At 44.6% G+C, this 17,502-nt stretch overlaps 1 protein-coding gene across 1 annotated transcript; it reads right to left on the bottom strand.

Annotated features, from left to right (window-relative positions):
* Nucleotides 1-1,416: 1,416 nt before the first annotated feature.
* On the bottom strand, nucleotides 1,417-17,475 carry LOC146182304 (serine/threonine-protein kinase PLK1-like). Its single transcript, XM_084577401.1, has 10 exons — nucleotides 17,259-17,475; nucleotides 16,094-16,201; nucleotides 15,753-15,869; nucleotides 14,690-15,003; nucleotides 14,230-14,429; nucleotides 12,391-12,510; nucleotides 10,872-10,952; nucleotides 8,882-9,191; nucleotides 7,803-8,049; nucleotides 1,417-2,318 (listed from the first exon to the last, which is right to left on the bottom strand). Exons 1-10 carry the CDS (start codon nucleotides 17,379-17,381, stop codon nucleotides 2,127-2,129), a joined length of 1,812 nt encoding a protein of 603 aa, XP_084433527.1. The 5' UTR covers nucleotides 17,382-17,475; the 3' UTR covers nucleotides 1,417-2,126.
* Between the last annotated feature and the right edge of the window lie 27 nt (nucleotides 17,476-17,502).

Below are 17,502 nucleotides of genomic sequence, written 5' to 3'. Positions count from 1 at the left end.
TTAACATGAAGTGCGACCCATTTCGATATACGATCGAGCTGTCCTGCTTAAACAATGGCTACTTTCAAGTTAAACTACGGTTCAAGACTAGCACTTAAAAGAAGTAGGGTCTAAAGTACCATCCTTCGACGTTTTTATAAAGCCTTGGTGTTTGTCCTGCGGCGGGATAACATCGTATAACCCCGTCCCGTACGTCGTAGCAGCATCGTTTGCACGATGTATTGTTGAGCAAAACGTCGAAAAACGCGCGCTCTCAGCGGCACCATCAAAGAAAACGACAAATTCACAGCACATACAGCACCGCTTACGAAAGCGGCGCCGGCCGCTGGCGCGGCGTACTACGGCACTCTCGTCGAGCGCTACTCCCTAGTCGTCGCTAGGCCTAAATTGTTTCGCATCGAAGGCACATCCGACGACGCTTTGTAATTGCTCAGCGCTAGAGTAAATGGTCTCTCATGGAACTGCCTTAATGCCGATCCCATAGTATTAATAAAAGAAAGATGTAAATTTCGGTGACGCCTTAGCAGCGGAACCAGCGTGCAGACGATGAGCCGCGCGGCGCACCAGCGGTAATGTGTTGCGTAACTTATTTGTATTGCAATCATCAATAACACGGTATGGGTCAGAAATCCGCAAGAAACGTTTTTTTTTTTTTTTTTTTTTTTTTTTTGCTGTCGGCTCATTGTTTAAGTGAAGAACAGATTTTAGCACGCACCGTATCGGCTCGGAGGGCTTGCAGGAGGCACGGCCTGCCCGGCGTGCGTGGCTACTACGGCGAAGGAAGTGAAGTGGGCATCATATTCGCGAGTCCGTCATTGGTACTAAGTTTATCTGGCTTACATAAAACGTTCATAAGCGAATTAAATAAGGTTAGACTGAAAAGCGGTGAAGCAGAAACATATCACAGCCGAACTCGGACTGTCGATGCATGCTTCACGCATATACGCTCTCGGTAATCATGCTGCGATTTCTTTGATTCTTTGCGCAGTCCGCGATCACGCATTGCTGTCCCGATGACATTACCACTAAAAGGGGCGCTAATAAAGGTATTGAAGTCTCTCAAACGACAATATACCGAGGTGCAAGGCCGCTCTGCTATGCATGAAGCGTGCAAATGCACAGCCGCAACAATGGGCCGGCACAAGGAATCTGGTTAGAGTATTTTCCTCCTCTCCTGCTCGCTCTCGGTCTATACACATTCATCATGTGAATGTGATGTGTTCCCACGTAAAGATAATCTGTCCCAACATAACATGCTAGGAAATGTAGACAAACCAGAAAAAAAACAAAGGACCCTTGGATGACCTTGGATAACTTGTTGCACTAACAGCCTTTTGAATGCACAATCTAGTAGAAACTGCAATTACAAATTGGTTCCACTTTATTTGCTGTGAAAGAAAATGCTCAACTTCGAAGTAGGCATTCTAAATATATTTTATTTCACTCTACACAGTTTGTTACACGTGAGCATACTGTTCAGTTACCCTTTATGCAGAAACAAAAAAATGCAAGGCTTAAATACAACTCATTCTATAATGCCATACAGGTGGAGGATGTGCACTTGAAATTAAGCATATGATGTACTTCTAAGTCTGGAGAAAGAAAAGAAGGATATATGCTCTCACTTGTAACATACTATGCACAATATTAAAAGATTAAGAAGTACTGTCTTGAAGTGGTTGCCAATAGGCAAACACTTGTACTGATAACCAAAAGAAAAAATAACCTTAACACACACATACACACAGAAAGCAGAATCTCAACATAAAAAGGGGCCCATTCTCAGCGGCACTATTAGTTTAATGTGCACAATAAACCAAAGATTGTAACGATTTGTCAATTGGGGACAAATACTTGCATAGGCCAAGAAAAGAAAAAAGCCTAAATGTACAGCATAACAATCATAAAAGCAGACATTCATTACGAATTTTGTCCGGAAATAAAGTATTAAGGCCGAGCACAGAAGGGGCACTCGTAGAAACTGCCTATTTACAGTACGTCCAGCAGCAGCTCCGTAGCCGTGCATTTTTCATCAACACAACCGACCCTACGTTGCAGAGGTCTGGACATTGCAGCTTTTTGAAAAGATAAGCGGTCTTGCCGCTCTGAGTGGAGGTCCCATTCCTTTAGGATGGCGAAGAGGCCAGCCTGTCTAGAATCGTGCGTGCATACTTCAGCCGCGCAAGCAAGTCTGGTGGACAGCCTTGCTGGAGTGTGTCTAGCCGGTAGGTGTGGAAGACTCTGTTGTTGTCAATGTAAGACACTGCAGCCATCAATGGACACAAGATGATCTTTGTGTGGTCCTGGAAGAAATTTATCTAAAAAAAAAAAAAAAAAAAAAAAAAAAAAAAAAAAGAGCAAGACATGAGAAAGGGTGCTGGCACAGATGAGGACGATGATAAATTGGTTTGTGGGTTGTAAAGGGACAATGACGACAATTTTCGTGGTAGCAGAACCAGTTAGTACGATATTTCGCGACATTGGCATCACTTGTCCGGCAACAAAAGATGCATTTATTGACGAGATATTGCGATGAATTGAGCAGTTTCTTTTTTTCGCCGCCGGTTGAATTCAAACAGTTCAACACAACTACGTAGTCGCATAAAATGACGCCGTCCATAACGTAATACAAACTCCGTGATTGCTGGCCCACTGCGAGCTGTGTGGTCTAGCAGCAGCCAAATGAAAGCATGAAAACTACCGCCGGCCTTTGCGTCGTGCCGTCAACATTGTGAGCGGCATGCACAGAGGCACAAAGCAGCGAGGTAGACTGCGGTAATGTCAACGAAAATGGGTCACAGGAGCACGGCGAAACATGATCTTCCGAAGAGCACTTAGCCGTTTAGAATGTGGGGCCAGCATGTTCATAAAAGGGGTCTTTTTCGACAAGAAATTACCATGATGGCCCATAAGAAACGACCGAATTAGGGCTTATTTTGCTATATCTTCTTCTCAAAATGGGATATTTGAAATATAAATGCATATTTAAAATCAGCATTCCATTCTCCACTTGCATGCTAAGTTTCAACAATATACATTGAAAAATAAAGAACAAGTTTTCAAGACCATTATACCACCTTAACAACCTTGTGCATAAGAATGTTGTACAGTTAAACGACTACGTAATAAATTCGCCACGCCAGCTATATCTTAGGTAGTGTTTAATGACTGGCTATTTGGCAGAAATGTGCAAGTTTCTTGATGACAAAACGAGAACTGACGCGAGAGGGACGCTGACAGCTTATCTACTAACTAGCAAACTCTACACTCTCCACCACTTTCAGCTTTGGAACATGGCACCGCAATAGTTTGTGCATCGATAGCGAGAACAGCAGAAAGAGCCAGCGAAACTAGGGTGAAGAGTACATTTTTTGAGGTAACGGTGGCAAACAGAGTGAAAACACACTTTTCCACGCCTGGCACGACCACATGCACTCCCCCGTAGACTGGCCATAGTGCCTCCGCAACTATCTTGTTATCCCGCCACAGTCAACCCATGCCCTCAGCGAAATCGCGAAGCATTTAATTGCTTCTATAGCTTCGAATAACAGATTTACTGAAGCACTTTCAGAGCATTTTCCCCTACATCTAATTTTTAATTTGCTGTTAGTTTCGCATTATCCATTAGAGTCTTCATGCAAAAATGCTTATATAAACTATACTTCATTCACTATCAAAAAAGAAAAAAGGCTGTTGTAGCGAACTGAGTGTAGTTGCCGACTTTAAGAACTATGCTGTTCAAATACCGTGACAAACCCGCATATAACAAGACGTTCCCCCCCCCCCCCCCCCCCCAATTTTACGAGGTCAGATTTCCGTATCGTATTATATGCGAATCCAAACAAATGTCAGCCCAAATTCGCAGTTCCTTGTTGTTAATTAGCGCTATCAACACCAGGCTTTCAGCGACAGGAAGCGCTATCTAGCAGTGGTGTCAGCTGACTGTTTCGATGGCTTCAGCTTCGCCACACTGACCTCTCAATCCTCGTGACTATGATGCTCGCCACGCACACGCGACCGGAAGAAGGTCGATACCACCTCGTACGATGTAGGTACGACGAAAAAATCACTCTGCACGTTGCACGGGTCTCTAGCGGTTCTCTCTAGCCATGCTGGCAATGCAGTACTGCCGAATCATAAACACTTCACTAGTAGTATTTCCAAGGAGCGCTACAGTCGCACTTTAGAGAAATGCGGGATGCCAAACACGTTTGGAAGTACAGTTAAAACTCGATTTAACGAAGTTGAGGGGAGCCGTGAATTATTTCGTTAAATTGAATGAGGCATTTCTTGGGCACATAATTCAGTACATTCGATTACAGTAAAACCTCGTTAAAACGTACCCGCTTAAACAGTACTTTAGTTTTAAAAGTGTTAAAGTCAAGTCCGCGACTGAGCACCCATTGAACATAATGCATTTTGCATCCGCATAAACCGTACCAGCTTATCGCGGTCGTATCGGTTAGCACGTACCATTTTCACTTTTCGTCGCACTTGCGCGCGACGAATTCACGCCGGTAGCACCGACCCAAAGGACGGTTCGGCTAGCGGCGCAACAATCTTCCCTAAATACCGCCGACGGGACGGCAAGCCACACAGCTAATGACAAATTGGCGCCAAAGTTGGTAATCATACAACTAGCGCAATCTTTGGGGGTCCGTATGGTCATCGTCATGACCCCCCGCGCTACTTTCGAGTGGGTAGCGCCAACACCACGACCGGCGCCGCTAGCGCGTATGAAAAGAAACAACAAAAATTCTTACTCGACAAGAAAGGCCCGAGGGGACTACAAATTTATTTTCTGCCAAAGTCGGTGAACTTTGTAAATTTTGGGGTGCTGTCTACAAAATAGACCAAAAATTAACACTTTTTCACCTTTATTTCTCGAAAAAAGGTTCATTAAATCGGGACAGATCACGGAATCGGTTTCGTTATTTCGGGTTAGTCAAAGCATTGAACCCTATGGGCGTCTGAGGGGGAATTAGGATACCTTCGTTAAATCGAGATTTTCGTTAAATCGGGTTTCGTTAAATCGGGTTTCGTTAAATCGAGTTTTGACTGTACTGAAAAATATATCCAGCAGGAGATACACATACACATACTAAACATACTCTTTGCAGGAGATACACATACCCGATGAAGGCGCTTGTGATTACCCCGAAGAACAATTCATAGGCGAACAGTGCTAGACACGAACAGGCATGAATGCAGCGCATAACGGCCAGCAGCTCCTGCGCTGTCGTGCCGCAGCCTACTGGCTTTAGAACAACTGGGGATGGTGCGGCTTCCACGATCACCGGGACGAATGTGGGCTTCTTTTGCCCTCACGGTGCATGAAATTCTATCTAGCATGTCAGCGCAAGAAGGGGAGGAAACCAGCACCAGCACAAATGTCCGCAGCGCTAATCGATGCCTGGTGCGAGGTGGCGTTGGATGCAAAAGCATGGAGCGGGTATATGACTGCTTCACAAAGTAAAGGTATGGAGTAACAAAAAATTCGCATGCTGTTTTCGTTGCTACCGTATTTACTCGCATAATGATCGCACTCGCGTAATGATCGCACCCCTGAATTTTGAGGTCAAAATTCCATTTTTTAAATTCCCCGCGTAATGATCGCACCCCGAACATGGAGCCGCCTGGTGGTTGATCTGCAGTCATCCCGCAGCGAATGCATTCCGACGAGTTCCCAACCTAGTCTAGTAACGTTGGAGTTCCCATGATTCCATGCTTTGCGGCGTTCGCCATTTTGCAATTCGGCAGCGTCGTAGCGTGCTTTGTGTTTTTGTGCGAGTTTACGCCATTTCACCATGGGGCGGTATGCCAGTTACACTACCGCGTTCAAGCTCAAGGCTGTCGAATATGCACTGGAGCATGGCAACCGCGCTGCTGGTAGGCATTTCGGCATGGAAGAAATGAGGATACGCTATTGGAAGAAGCAGCGAGAGAAGCTGATGGCTACGAACAAGACACGGCGGGCTTTCCGTGGACCCAAAACGGGCAAGTTCCCTCGTGTTGAGGAGGCGGTCCTAGAATATGTGAGGGACCTGCGCAAGGATGGTTGTGCAGTGTCATTAGAAATGATACAGACGCAGGCGCGCACAACTGCCAGGAAGCTGGGAATCGCTGCAAAGGATTTCCGCGCTAGCTCCGGTTGGACGACTCGCTTTATGAGACGGAATGGACTTTCCATGAGGCGGCGGACGTCGTTGTGCCAGCGGCTCCCAGCCGCGTATGAAAGCAAAACGATAGACTTCCATCACTTTGTCACTAGGCTTCGCGAAAAATGCGGTTACCTCATGTCGCAAATTGCAAACGCCGATCAAACTCCACTGACGTTCGACATGCCCCGGAATACAACTGAACGAGAAGGGTGCTCGGAGCGTCCTCGTGAAGACGTCTGGCGCAGAAAAACAGTGATGCACAGTCATGCTTGCTGTGACGGCCGACGGGCGGAAGCTGCCACCATACGTGATCTTCAAACGGAAGACTATTCCAAAGGGAAACTTTCCCCGTGGCATCCACATACGTGCACAGATGAAAGGGTGGATGACTGCAGACCTGATGGTCGACTGGATCAAGACTGTTTGGGGAAGAAGACCAGGAGCATTTCTGCTTCCCTCGCTTCTGGTTTTGGACAGTTTTAGGGGTCACCTTGTGGACAGCGAGCGTGCCAAGCTGAAAGAGCTGCTCACGGACATTGCAGTCATTCCTGGCGGCCTGACTTCGCTGCTGCAGCCTCTCGACGTGTCTTTGAACAAACCGTTCAAGGACAACGTTCGACGACTTTATGCTGAGTGGATGGCGATGGGCCAGCATGATTTGACGCCGAGCGGAAAGATTAGAAGGCCATCCATGGAGATGCTGTGCTCGTGGATCACAGAAGCGTGGAGCAGTATCTCCGACGAGGTAGTGGCTAAGAGTTTTAAGAAGACAGGCATATCTAACGCTTTGGATGGAACGAAAGATGACTTCCTGTGGGATTGTGAAGATGCTCCCAGCAACGACACTGCCGTTTGCGATGAGTCGTGCAGCAGTGAAAGCAAGGATGGCGAGGATTCAGACTTTGATTAGAGTACTGACGAAAAAAAATAAATAGGCATTGTGCACTCCATGTGATGCTTATGTGCGTGTTTATTGCGAAGGTAAGCCTTACTCAGCTTTTATTTTTGGTTGTAATCGAGATATATGTTCTAAGACGTCTGACCTGCAACTTGTTTGCGTTTTCGGTGCTCAAAAATTTTTTGTTGAAAATTTACCCCGCGTAATGATCGCACCCCGAAATTTGCGTCAGTATTTAAAAAAAAAAGTGCGATCATTATGTCAGTAAATAGGGTAATTAGATAATTTGGACATTTTTGCAATGCCGTGAGATCCGAATTAACAAGGTTTTACTGTATTTTGCAACTCTTTCTCTATGCAAAGTTAGCTAAAAGCATTAGCTCAACATAAAATATCAATGAAAGGCATTGTTGTGTTTACCAGTGGTTCATAATGTGTTGTGCGGATTAAAAAAGTTAGCATGAATGTACCAGTTTCCAAACAGACTAAAACCATATTAAACCTTTTTGCAACAGCGTATATATTTAAAAAAGCGTTTATGAAAAACCTACTGCATATGCAAATCCACATGAGTTGTTTTGAAATTGAAATATGCTTGAAGTAACCAAAAAATCAATTTATACAAGTTCAAATTACTGCAAGCGGATGGACTGTGTCCAGACTACCAGGTGGCAACCCTCACACAGTAGTGGTTGCACCCAAAAAGGTAGAAACAAGGGTAGGGTAGGTTAGGTTAGGCCCACCTGCACAGTGCCGTTGGTGAGGTAGAAAGAGATGGCCGAGCGGGTGCGCAGCCACGTCCCCAGGCAAGGCAGTCTGACCAAGTTGTCGCATTCGCGTGGAGAGACATCCTCCCCCGTAGTGAGCAAGTACTGCTTCATGTAGCTGCAGAAGTACTTGAGGAGGGTGATTTTCTTCTCCAGTGATGGTGGGTATTCCTCCATTGTGTGGTACTGCTCTAGCCCGTTGTCATCAACGTAGGTCACGCTCCTGTCGAAACAGGAAGCAACTTAATGAGTGTGTTTGTTGAACCAGGGTCGATATTTTTCTGAACACGCTGCAATGATGAGGTGTAGACTAGAACAGTCAAGGCATGCTGGCTAGACGCGTGTGTAAATAGCTCGTGCTTTATGCATATATACCGGGCAAAAAAACAATGCTGAAAGAACTGCAGACGTTGTTGCACTACCCATTGCCACTTCTCTCCCACACCATTAAAGGGTCTTTTTGAAATAGCATTTGCGTAATATTCTAATCCAAAAAATCCATAGAGATGGTCCTTATGAACACTTGAATCAAATTTGAAAGTTTTGCGTGGAGCATATAAAATAAAAATATATTTTAAAAAGTGCTCCTGGTGAATGCTTGCCATCGATTAGGGCGCCACATCCCAGCATACGAACCTCCCCGAAGACTATGAGGGGGAAGAAGAGAAGCATCATTTTCGATCACCGATATGATCAATGCTAACGAAGCTAGTTTGTTTTGGTAAAATGCTTCTTGTGAGCCCTGTAAAGCCTGTCCAAAATCCGAAAGCACTTAACAAAATTCTCATACACATGCGCACACACACACTACTTCACAATACACTTGCTACAGTTTAACGCAATAGAAGTAAAAAACTCACACTTCCATTTTAGTTGCATGCAATTAAGAGCATAGAAGTTAGCTTGCATTGAGCTTCAGCAAAGCCAGGGTATCAATTTTAGCCAATTACTATTTGATGGAGCTGTCTTCAGTGTCCTTTTAAGCATACCACAGGATACAACCCTCTTTCCCATGATTGCCACACTTGCTAAGAAAGGGAGAGAGAGAAGCTTACACATTGTTGTTGAGGAGCACAATACGCGTGTTGTCATTGAAGAGCACACCAATGCTGTTGTCACACAGCTGGTAGCCGAGGCCATACTTGTCCGTATAGTCCACCCACTTGCTGATCCAGAAGACTGGCACTGAGGCCGGGTCCTCCGCCTCATCGGCCTGCTCGAAGTGACGCTCGGGTGGCCGAGTAGTGCACAGGGGCCGCAGGAGTCGCTGGAGCTCTTTCAGATGCGACTCCCTCTGTCCTCCCTTTGGTGCAGGGCTCAACGCGGCCACTGGTGCTGGAGCCGGTGGCAATCCCGGTTTGGCCGCTGCACAGGGCAAGCAATATATAGTAATGCAATCAAGTTGTCCAGAGTGGGGAAACAGTGAGCAATTAACTAAGTGTACAGCGCATGCAAAAGAAGCAGCAACCCCTGCTGAACGGCGAGCTTGCAGAAAGTCACTAGTATTACTATATTACAAATTGTTTGCCTCCCTCAAATTATGCTCATATGCACGCCAGCAAGATGAGAATGAAGTAGTCCTATCATGGCTCAAAGATTTCAGAATGCAAAATCTCAAGCCAGAAATCTCTGCCTTGTGGACTGCGTGATTAGTCTCAACAAGCACCGGCTTGCCTTTTGTTTGCATCAACAAAACAGATTTATATGACGGGAATGAGAGATGCCAACAAGGTATTAGAAGCTACGGACAAGGAAAGTTGACCAACGCAAAAAAGCCCGTATGCTTTCCTAGTTGTATTGTGAAGTTGCTTCTGCAAAAAAAAAAGAAAGGATGGATTCAGATGGATTATTTAAGTCACGCAGATACCGAATCAAAAAGACATAGGAATCAGTGCAGAATTTTCAAAATACAAGCAAACCGGAACTTGCTTTCAATTCAATTTTCTCGGTCTTTCGCTTTCCCATTTCATTCGCCCAATGATGACACATGCAGGACCAATCAAAACAGATTACAGCGCGTCACTACAACGCTGCAGAAGATGTCTTCTCATGGCTCCCTCGGTCGCAATAACACGTTTTTGCTAAAGCTGACAAGATCTGACAAGAGACCGGGAGCAGGCGGGGGAAGGGGACATTCCTTTGTCACCATGCATCCCCAGCAATGTTGCTCTCAATTATTGCTCTTTTCTCATGAGCTCCTTAACCGCCCCTTTCTCTCTATCCGCAGTGCCTTTGTGTAAAGCAAACATGTTGGATTCATTGACTTAATATAAAATACAACAGCATGACAAACAAATTTTTCCTAATAGACACAATCTGCAGTGAATTTGCTATTTATTCAATCATTAAACGCGTGCCTCTTGACATCATATTCGCTGCAAAGCACCACCACTGTGTGCCGACACAATAAGTACTAATTCTGCTTCAAGCAAATTAAAATATTAAATACCGAAATATGAGTGTTACGACCTGTAGTAACATTGCCATAACTCAATTGCAAACAAACAAGCAAAACAACGCACTCAAATTACGTTTCAGGACTCCTTTATACACTAATGTGGAAAAGTTCTGCAAGCACTCAAAAGGGTCTGTGCAGACTGCATCTAGGAATGCTGTTCAGCATACTAGCAGTTAAATTGACAATGTAAGCCTATGCAGCGCAATAGTTAAAATTTTCAAACAAGGATGGTTGGGTAATGCTTTCCTCGAATAGGCTATGTTAAAATGTGTGAAAATGCACAACATGAGGCGTAACAAATAAACCAAACACATGCAAATACATATAAACGTATGTAATTGGGGCTTGTAAGCCCTGTGTGCAAGGCCTGTGGTGGTATTCCTTCATCTGGCTAAGTGCAGTTTAAGGGGATCAACAAGGGGGGAAAACTGGCTATGAAGAACGCCATAACGGAGGGCTTCGAGTAGTAACCTCAATCACCTAGGATACTTTTTAGTGGGCATCAGCTTCACAGTGCACTTCCATTGCAAGGCAGAAAATAGTCCTCTGATAGGAAAGGAAACTGAACATGAGGAAACAATACACACGTTGCTGAGGCTTTAGGCTTTGCACTTGCTTCGCCTCCTTTGTTGGATGATTCCTTATTGGGGTAACCTTGGCCTCCAGCTCTGAAAAAGTAAAAGCACAATGCCAAGGATTTATTAGTTGGTTATATAGGGTTTTATGATGCAAAAGGAACTTTGGCTATGATGCACCAGTCACTAGGTTAGATAAGCGAAGGATTTATGGCAATACAGTCACATCCACTCATAAAAATAATAAAGTGCCAATGAAACAGCACTGTTATTACCAATAATGGTTATTACCGAGTTATGCCAAAAAAAGAAATAAACAACAAACTTCAGAGACTGACAGGAAAGTAGCCTACAATGTCTATTCCTTTGCAGGAAAAACCTGTCAGCGAGTTTGTTTCGCGGCATATTTAGTTCGCATCTCCTTGTGGGCTGCATAACTCTGGGAACATTTAGCGAAAATGAAGTCCCGAAGGGACTGTCATTTGTGAGGAGTCTTTTGCACAGCCTCATGATCATCATCCCTTTGCATCGTCAACGTGGAAGAATTCGAAGTCCAGATATGCCATCATTATCATTGCATAGCTGGGAGCTTCGTGAACCTTCACATCACTGGCATTCTGAATGAAGCCCACTTTCCAGAAGAAATCCTTGAAGTGAAACCTGATAAGCCTGCATGACTGAGAAAACCGTGACGGCGGAAAGTAAAGCATTCGCACTATGTATGTGGTTTAGCTGATATGGTTGCAGTGTCTCCATGTTTTTGTCTCTCTTACGACTTGTTCCTAGCGAACAGATTTAATTGTTATAACAAATAATTTGCTAGATAGCACAGTTGTAACCAGTTTATTTTACCATTTAAAGCTTCATGAAGCCAACGGTGCTGCATTAGTCCATTGTTATATTCTATATATTGTTTTAGCGGTATCATTATACAGTAACCGACCAATTTTTCGGACCTTACAGTGCTTGAAAGTTCGATTTTACAGACCAAATTTGGCGCCAGCAATACTGTGGAGATCATTTTTTGGATGAAGGCTGGATTTTTCAGCGCGAAATAGACACGAGCGGGCATCATTGTTGCAAACGACCGGTTCTGCGTGGCCGTGAGAGCTAGGCGAAGAACAGATTAGCTGAGGCAGTGGAATAAGGGAACGCTCGACCTTATCGTGGTAGCCTGCAAAGAGCATGAAATCGACTGAAAATTGAACGCGGGAGGGTCTGTCCACCGTGGCTCAGACAGACGCCACCCGCGAGAAAGAAAGGAGTGGGGGGTGAGGGGGGTCATGATTTTAAAGTCAATTTTTCACAGGAAACCTTTTTTACAATTTTTCGGGCTGTTCAATTATTCTGACCATTTACCGCGCCTCGCAGACTCCGAAAAAAAAAGAAAAAGAAAAAAGGAGGAGGGGGGGGGGGGGGGTCGGTGACTAAGTGAGTTACAACATCAGAGTTAAAGAAAGTCTGCCAGCATTGCAAATACATGGATATCGGAGAGCACCAGCATGAGAGTAAGTGGCAGTGATAAACTCACCACGGCCTTCATTTCGCTCCAGCAATGGTCTCCGGGCAACGATGCTGAGGCTGGCATTAAGGGTGTCGAAACGAGGCTCTGTCGCCAAGCAAGACGTCGGCAGACGTGAAGGCAGTGGTCCTAAAGAAGGTAAGAATTGAACATTTCAAACACATGGCATAGTGAAACATCGCTTTCTGAAGATTGCTGTGGAAACGTTTAGAGCCTCTGGTGGGCACAAGATTTGATGCAATAAATGTTTAAAGTTACTGTGCAAAAAATTGGTGCAGTACCTGCAGGGTACTTAAATCCATGGAAACCAAAATATCACATGCCAGCAGTGAAGCTTGCAAGAAGTCTTGTGGTTATGCTAAGAAATGCACATTGCATAAAAAGCTAAAGCCTTGTATGGACAATCATATAAGATCACAATGAATTCTACAAAGCATGCTTGGGTAGGCAAATCGTGTCAACTGTATGCTTCCAAGAACTGAATCTCATGTCCACATTGTGTGTAGCGTCCATAAAAGTGTGCAAGTAAAATGGTCAAATGATAAAATTTTGAGCAGTTCGTTATATTTCATTTCTGCATGATTTATTGATCATACTATACATGCAAAAATTTCTGCTTCGAGATTTAACTGCCGCCTGAAGGGGTTATTGATGCTCAGTTCATGAAAATGTGGATTAGCATTTCTTGGCACAAGACAAGTTGTGGAAGTCTCAAGTCCACATTTTCATTACCCTTATTGCGTAACAGATGTAGCAACAGCCTCTGGAACGTTGGCATCATTTTCTCCCCACAGTGGGTGGCTGTGGTTTCACCGCCCACCTCTGCAACTACCCACCCGCTGCGGTCCACCTCTCAGGCTTCAAGTTTGCTATATACTTGGGAACAACTTTCTGTGACTGATGTGGCCAGACATGCTTTCTCCGCTTTTCAAGTACGCCAAGTTCAGCGAAACAGTTGCAGTTTGAAGATGTTGTGCGGTGAAGCATCCTCAAAACATAGCGAGGCCTTTAGTAACAAGGCACCACTGCTACTGCATTGCACTGTGAAAGGGCCCATGGTGGAACTGCAAAGCACTTGATGAACCCGCGAAAAATCGTTGCCTTTCACGTCAAATGTCTAGACAATCATATTTCAGGCGTTCAAATAAAGTTGCTGTGATGCAAACGACTTTCAATAGTGTTTTAGGGCCATTCGATAATTCAAACTTTTCCCTGAAAGCCGAATTAGCTAAATATTACATTAGCAATGTGGCCACGGCTTTTTTTCATTCCCCTGATTTCAATATTGTTCAGTTTCCGACTATTGGTTTCAGGGCAAGGCCAATGCAAACCAGAGTACACTTCAGCATGGGTGAAGCGTTGACGAGCAAGGCCAACAAACGATTTGGAATAGTGCCATCGCCGAAGATGGGTCCAAGAGAAGCTGCGAAGCAGTCTTTGCTGCCGTTTTTTGTTTTTTTTAAATGTCATGCTGTATTATTTGTTTTTTACGTTTGCCTCCAGGTAAGGCCTCCACCGTACAAGCAAGAAGTAACTGTGCAGATAGATTATTTTTTTCTGGAGGATATCATGGCAGTCTCACATTCTCTTCCTAATAACCCTGTTAATAGAGAAGCCATTATAAGTAAACTTGACAGCACTAGCCACATATCCTTTATCTCCCACTGTATATTTTTTATTCTCATTTTGTCCACTGGAGGCAGCATTTTTTGTACTGTTTAAAAGCTGAAGAGCATATACACCTAAACAGTGTGGCTTATGGATAGGAAGCCAGAGCCAGGTACGTCAATCGAGATTCTCCTCCAGAGTGCAGAGTTTTCCTGCAAAAATTCAGACAGCAGAACTTACCACATGTCATGAAATCATCCTGCAGGATGGCCTCAATGTTAGGCCTCCTTTCTGGCTCTGGCTGAAGCATCCTCCGTATCAGAGCACGTGCAGGGGAGCTCACCGCTGAAGGAATATGGTATTCGTTTTTCTTTATGCGCACGTAAGTCTCCTTCAGGGTGGGAGTCTCGAATGGCGGATGCCCCACGAGGAGCGTAAAACTGCGCATAAGAGAGTACATCAGTTACCAGGGCACTAGGTTCCCATGCCCTATTGCATAAATTGCCCCCAATGCAAGAAAAAAACAAAAATGTTCTACTTGGTGCGCTGCAAGGATATACAACAGCTTGCAGAAGGTGCCTACACCAAGGCAGGTGCCCCCCGCAGGCTACAAGCACTCGTTGCCAATTGCCATTCTTCTTTGCACGCAGTAGCCTATTAAAGCCAAACAAAGCACAATTCGGAAGCCAAAAACACTCACAGGATGCAGCCAATTGACCAGATGTCAACCTCGTAGCTGTGTCCCTTCTTGCCCAGTATCTCTGGGGCGATGTAGTTGGGGGTGCCGCAAAGGGTCTTCTTTCGCTCACCCTCGTAGTCGAGACGGGTGGCGAGTCCAAAGTCTCCTACTTTGAGTTCCATGCGCTCGTTGAGCAGTAGGTTGCCTAGCTTCAGATCTCGATGAATCACCCGCTGCTGGACCAAATACCGACACGCAAGGAGAAGCTGGTGCAGGAAGTAGCGTGCCTCTGCCTCGGTCAGAGTCTTTCGACGCCTGTGCATCTCCATCAGTGACTGGAAGGTGAACACAGGAAAAATATTTATCGTTCAGTACCCCTTAATAACCTCTGAATGAAAAAAAAAAGAAAAGTACCAGGGGGTACTCTCATGACTCCTAACAATACTCACTTCATTTGTCTGCAAGAACGCAGAGGTATTCTCATAAACCTCGGACCACCTTAGATGGGACAAGCTTATACTAATACTGTTCAAAGGAACATACTGAAGGAAGCAGAGGATGATTCTTCAATGCTACTCTTAACCATAAAAAATGAAAATTTGTCAAATCCAACTAAAGGCACTTTCCTTCATTCATGAAGAAACCTATCAATGCCACAATAAGTAGCATTTGCACACATTACGACCATAGTCTGACAACTCATGCCTGCAGTAACCACTGCACACAGTTTGTCCGTGACAAAGTATTCAGCTTAAGGCTTTCCTCGTTCCCTAAATAAACAACTAACCACCAGAACTTATAAACTCAAGAATGTTGATGCTCCTGGCTTGTTTAATATAGTCAAATATAGAAAACTAATTTGTGCATCGTTTAGCAGAGTAATACACACGCAGTGTTGCACTGCCCATAGTAGCTGCTTTTTTTTTTTATGCATCCTACTATAACCAGAGCGGCAACTTTATACTGCCGCTATATTTGGCTGCTCAAGAATAATGAATACTTGTTATAGCTCTTGTAATGTTGCAAAGAACTGCTCAGACGGTCTACATCAACAGGCACAGAAAAGCAAGGATAAAAAACATACCCGTCGGCTACACAACTCAAGGATGATGTAGACATTTCTGTCGTCTTCAAAGTAACTGTGAAAGCCGACAATGTGCTTGTGGTCTAGGCTTCTGTGAATCTGGATTTCCTGCGCCATCTGCACACAACAAAATAAAAATTAGTTAGAAATGTCATTCACTCTATCAAATAAATTCACAAGCTTGAAACCGTTTGCCTTAGTTTCATCAAGCATACTGAGATTCCCCACCCTAGCCTAGTACTTTGAATATTTAATGAAGAAAAAATGCAGAATAATACAGTGAAATGTAAAATGTCATGCTCAGCTATTCCAACGTTCAAAAAAACAGACATGGACATTACCTTTTCCTTCTGGTGAGACTTGACGAGGAGTGCCTTCGAGACTACTTTGCCAGCATAGATTTTATTTGTCCCTTTCTCCACCAGTTCGTAGCATTTTGCGAAGCCGCCCTGGGAGAAGAATGAAATACCAGTTTGCAACCCGCCGCCCATAGCCTATCACCTTAATACCAAAAAATGTCTTCAAACCACTGAGGTGAGCGCACATTCAACGAAGAGTTCTAACAGTGTTTTAGTCCAAATCTTGTTTTGAAGTTTAGGCGTACATAAATCAATATCTCTCGTTTCAAAATGCTACCAAAATATTAATTTCAGTACTGGAATGGCCTAAGTTACAAAATCAGCAAGGACATGAAGCAACGCTACACAGGAGAAAACTATGGAAGTGAGGTAACGGCTCTGTGTTTGTTATCGCACATATTCACGCTTAGCGGAAATGGGACCTATGCCTTATGATCAATTAACCTTCCCAGCCCTCGAAATTCGGCGCCCATCCACGTGAGAAGGGTAATAATGTATCGTGAATAGTATTGGTGGGTCGTCACGAGACAGAGTCGGACCGAGTCCAGGTCGTCAATCCATTTTGACAACTAATGGTGGCAAGCGATGTCCGTTGCGGCGCTGAGGAGCCGTGCTCATCTTGCAGAAGTCCTCTGCAGGCCAGACATATATATAGTTCGCCTCTTATTTTTCTTTTATATTTTTTTCTAACGAGTGCAGGTGCGCTCCCTACAGCACTTAGCCGAACATAAGCGGAGTTTCAAACACATACCAACAGCAGCGCGATTCAGTAGCCTAATGAAACCGTGCTGCTGGAGTCGCATCGCGACAATGCAGAATGTATCATGCCACAATTGATAACATCGTCAGTTAAACTTATACACATATTACCCAGAGAAGTGGCAGCAGCACAAAAGCGTTGCGTACGTGGTAGGACTATCATGTCCCGTGCCAAAAGAGACGACTTCTTTCACCGAAATTCTCTGACGTAAATACAACCGCAAAAAAAGAAGCAATGAGAAAGTAGTAACCAGCCAGAAAAGCCCACCAGCAATGCGAAATGTCAAGAAATTGCGTTACGAATTTCTTACCCAACAACAAAAAAAAAAAAAAATGGTGTCCTGCCAGGGTAAGCAAGGATTCGGCCCAGAAAGGCACATGCACTCACCTTGCCAAGAAATTTGCCGCGGATGTATTCACGCTTTGCTTTCTTATCAATGACGACTTCGGGAAGGTCCTTGCTTGCAGTAGCGGCAGTCTTCGTCGGGATGGCGGAAGCCATCATGCACATGCAAACTCTTACTCAATGTTAAAAGACCCCAACCGCCCCAACCAGCAGCAACGAGCGGGTTTGAAATTGCCACAACCGACAACCACAGCTCCTATGTACATTTTTTCATTCTGAAAGAACC

The sequence above is a fragment of the Amblyomma maculatum genome, chromosome 8 (genome assembly GCF_055883805.1).
Source record: "Amblyomma maculatum isolate TAMU_Amacu chromosome 8, ASM5588380v1, whole genome shotgun sequence".
NCBI classification, from domain to species: Eukaryota; Metazoa; Arthropoda; class Arachnida; order Ixodida; family Ixodidae; genus Amblyomma; species Amblyomma maculatum.
Note: the sequence above shows the minus strand (reverse complement) of the source record. Positions and strands in the feature narration are given on the sequence as shown.

Coding starts and splice junctions, on each gene's coding strand:
- LOC146182304 (XM_084577401.1), bottom strand. CDS start 17,381: ATGTGCATGATGGCTTCCGCCATCCCGACGAAGACTGCCGCTACTGCA. Junction 15,870..16,093: donor AGTCTCACCAGAAGGAAAAG/GTAATGTCCATG, acceptor TGTTGTGTGCAG/ATGGCGCAGGAAATCCAGAT. Junction 12,511..14,229: donor GGATGATTTCATGACATGTG/GTAAGTTCTGCT, acceptor TACCTTCTTTAG/GACCACTGCCTTCACGTCTG.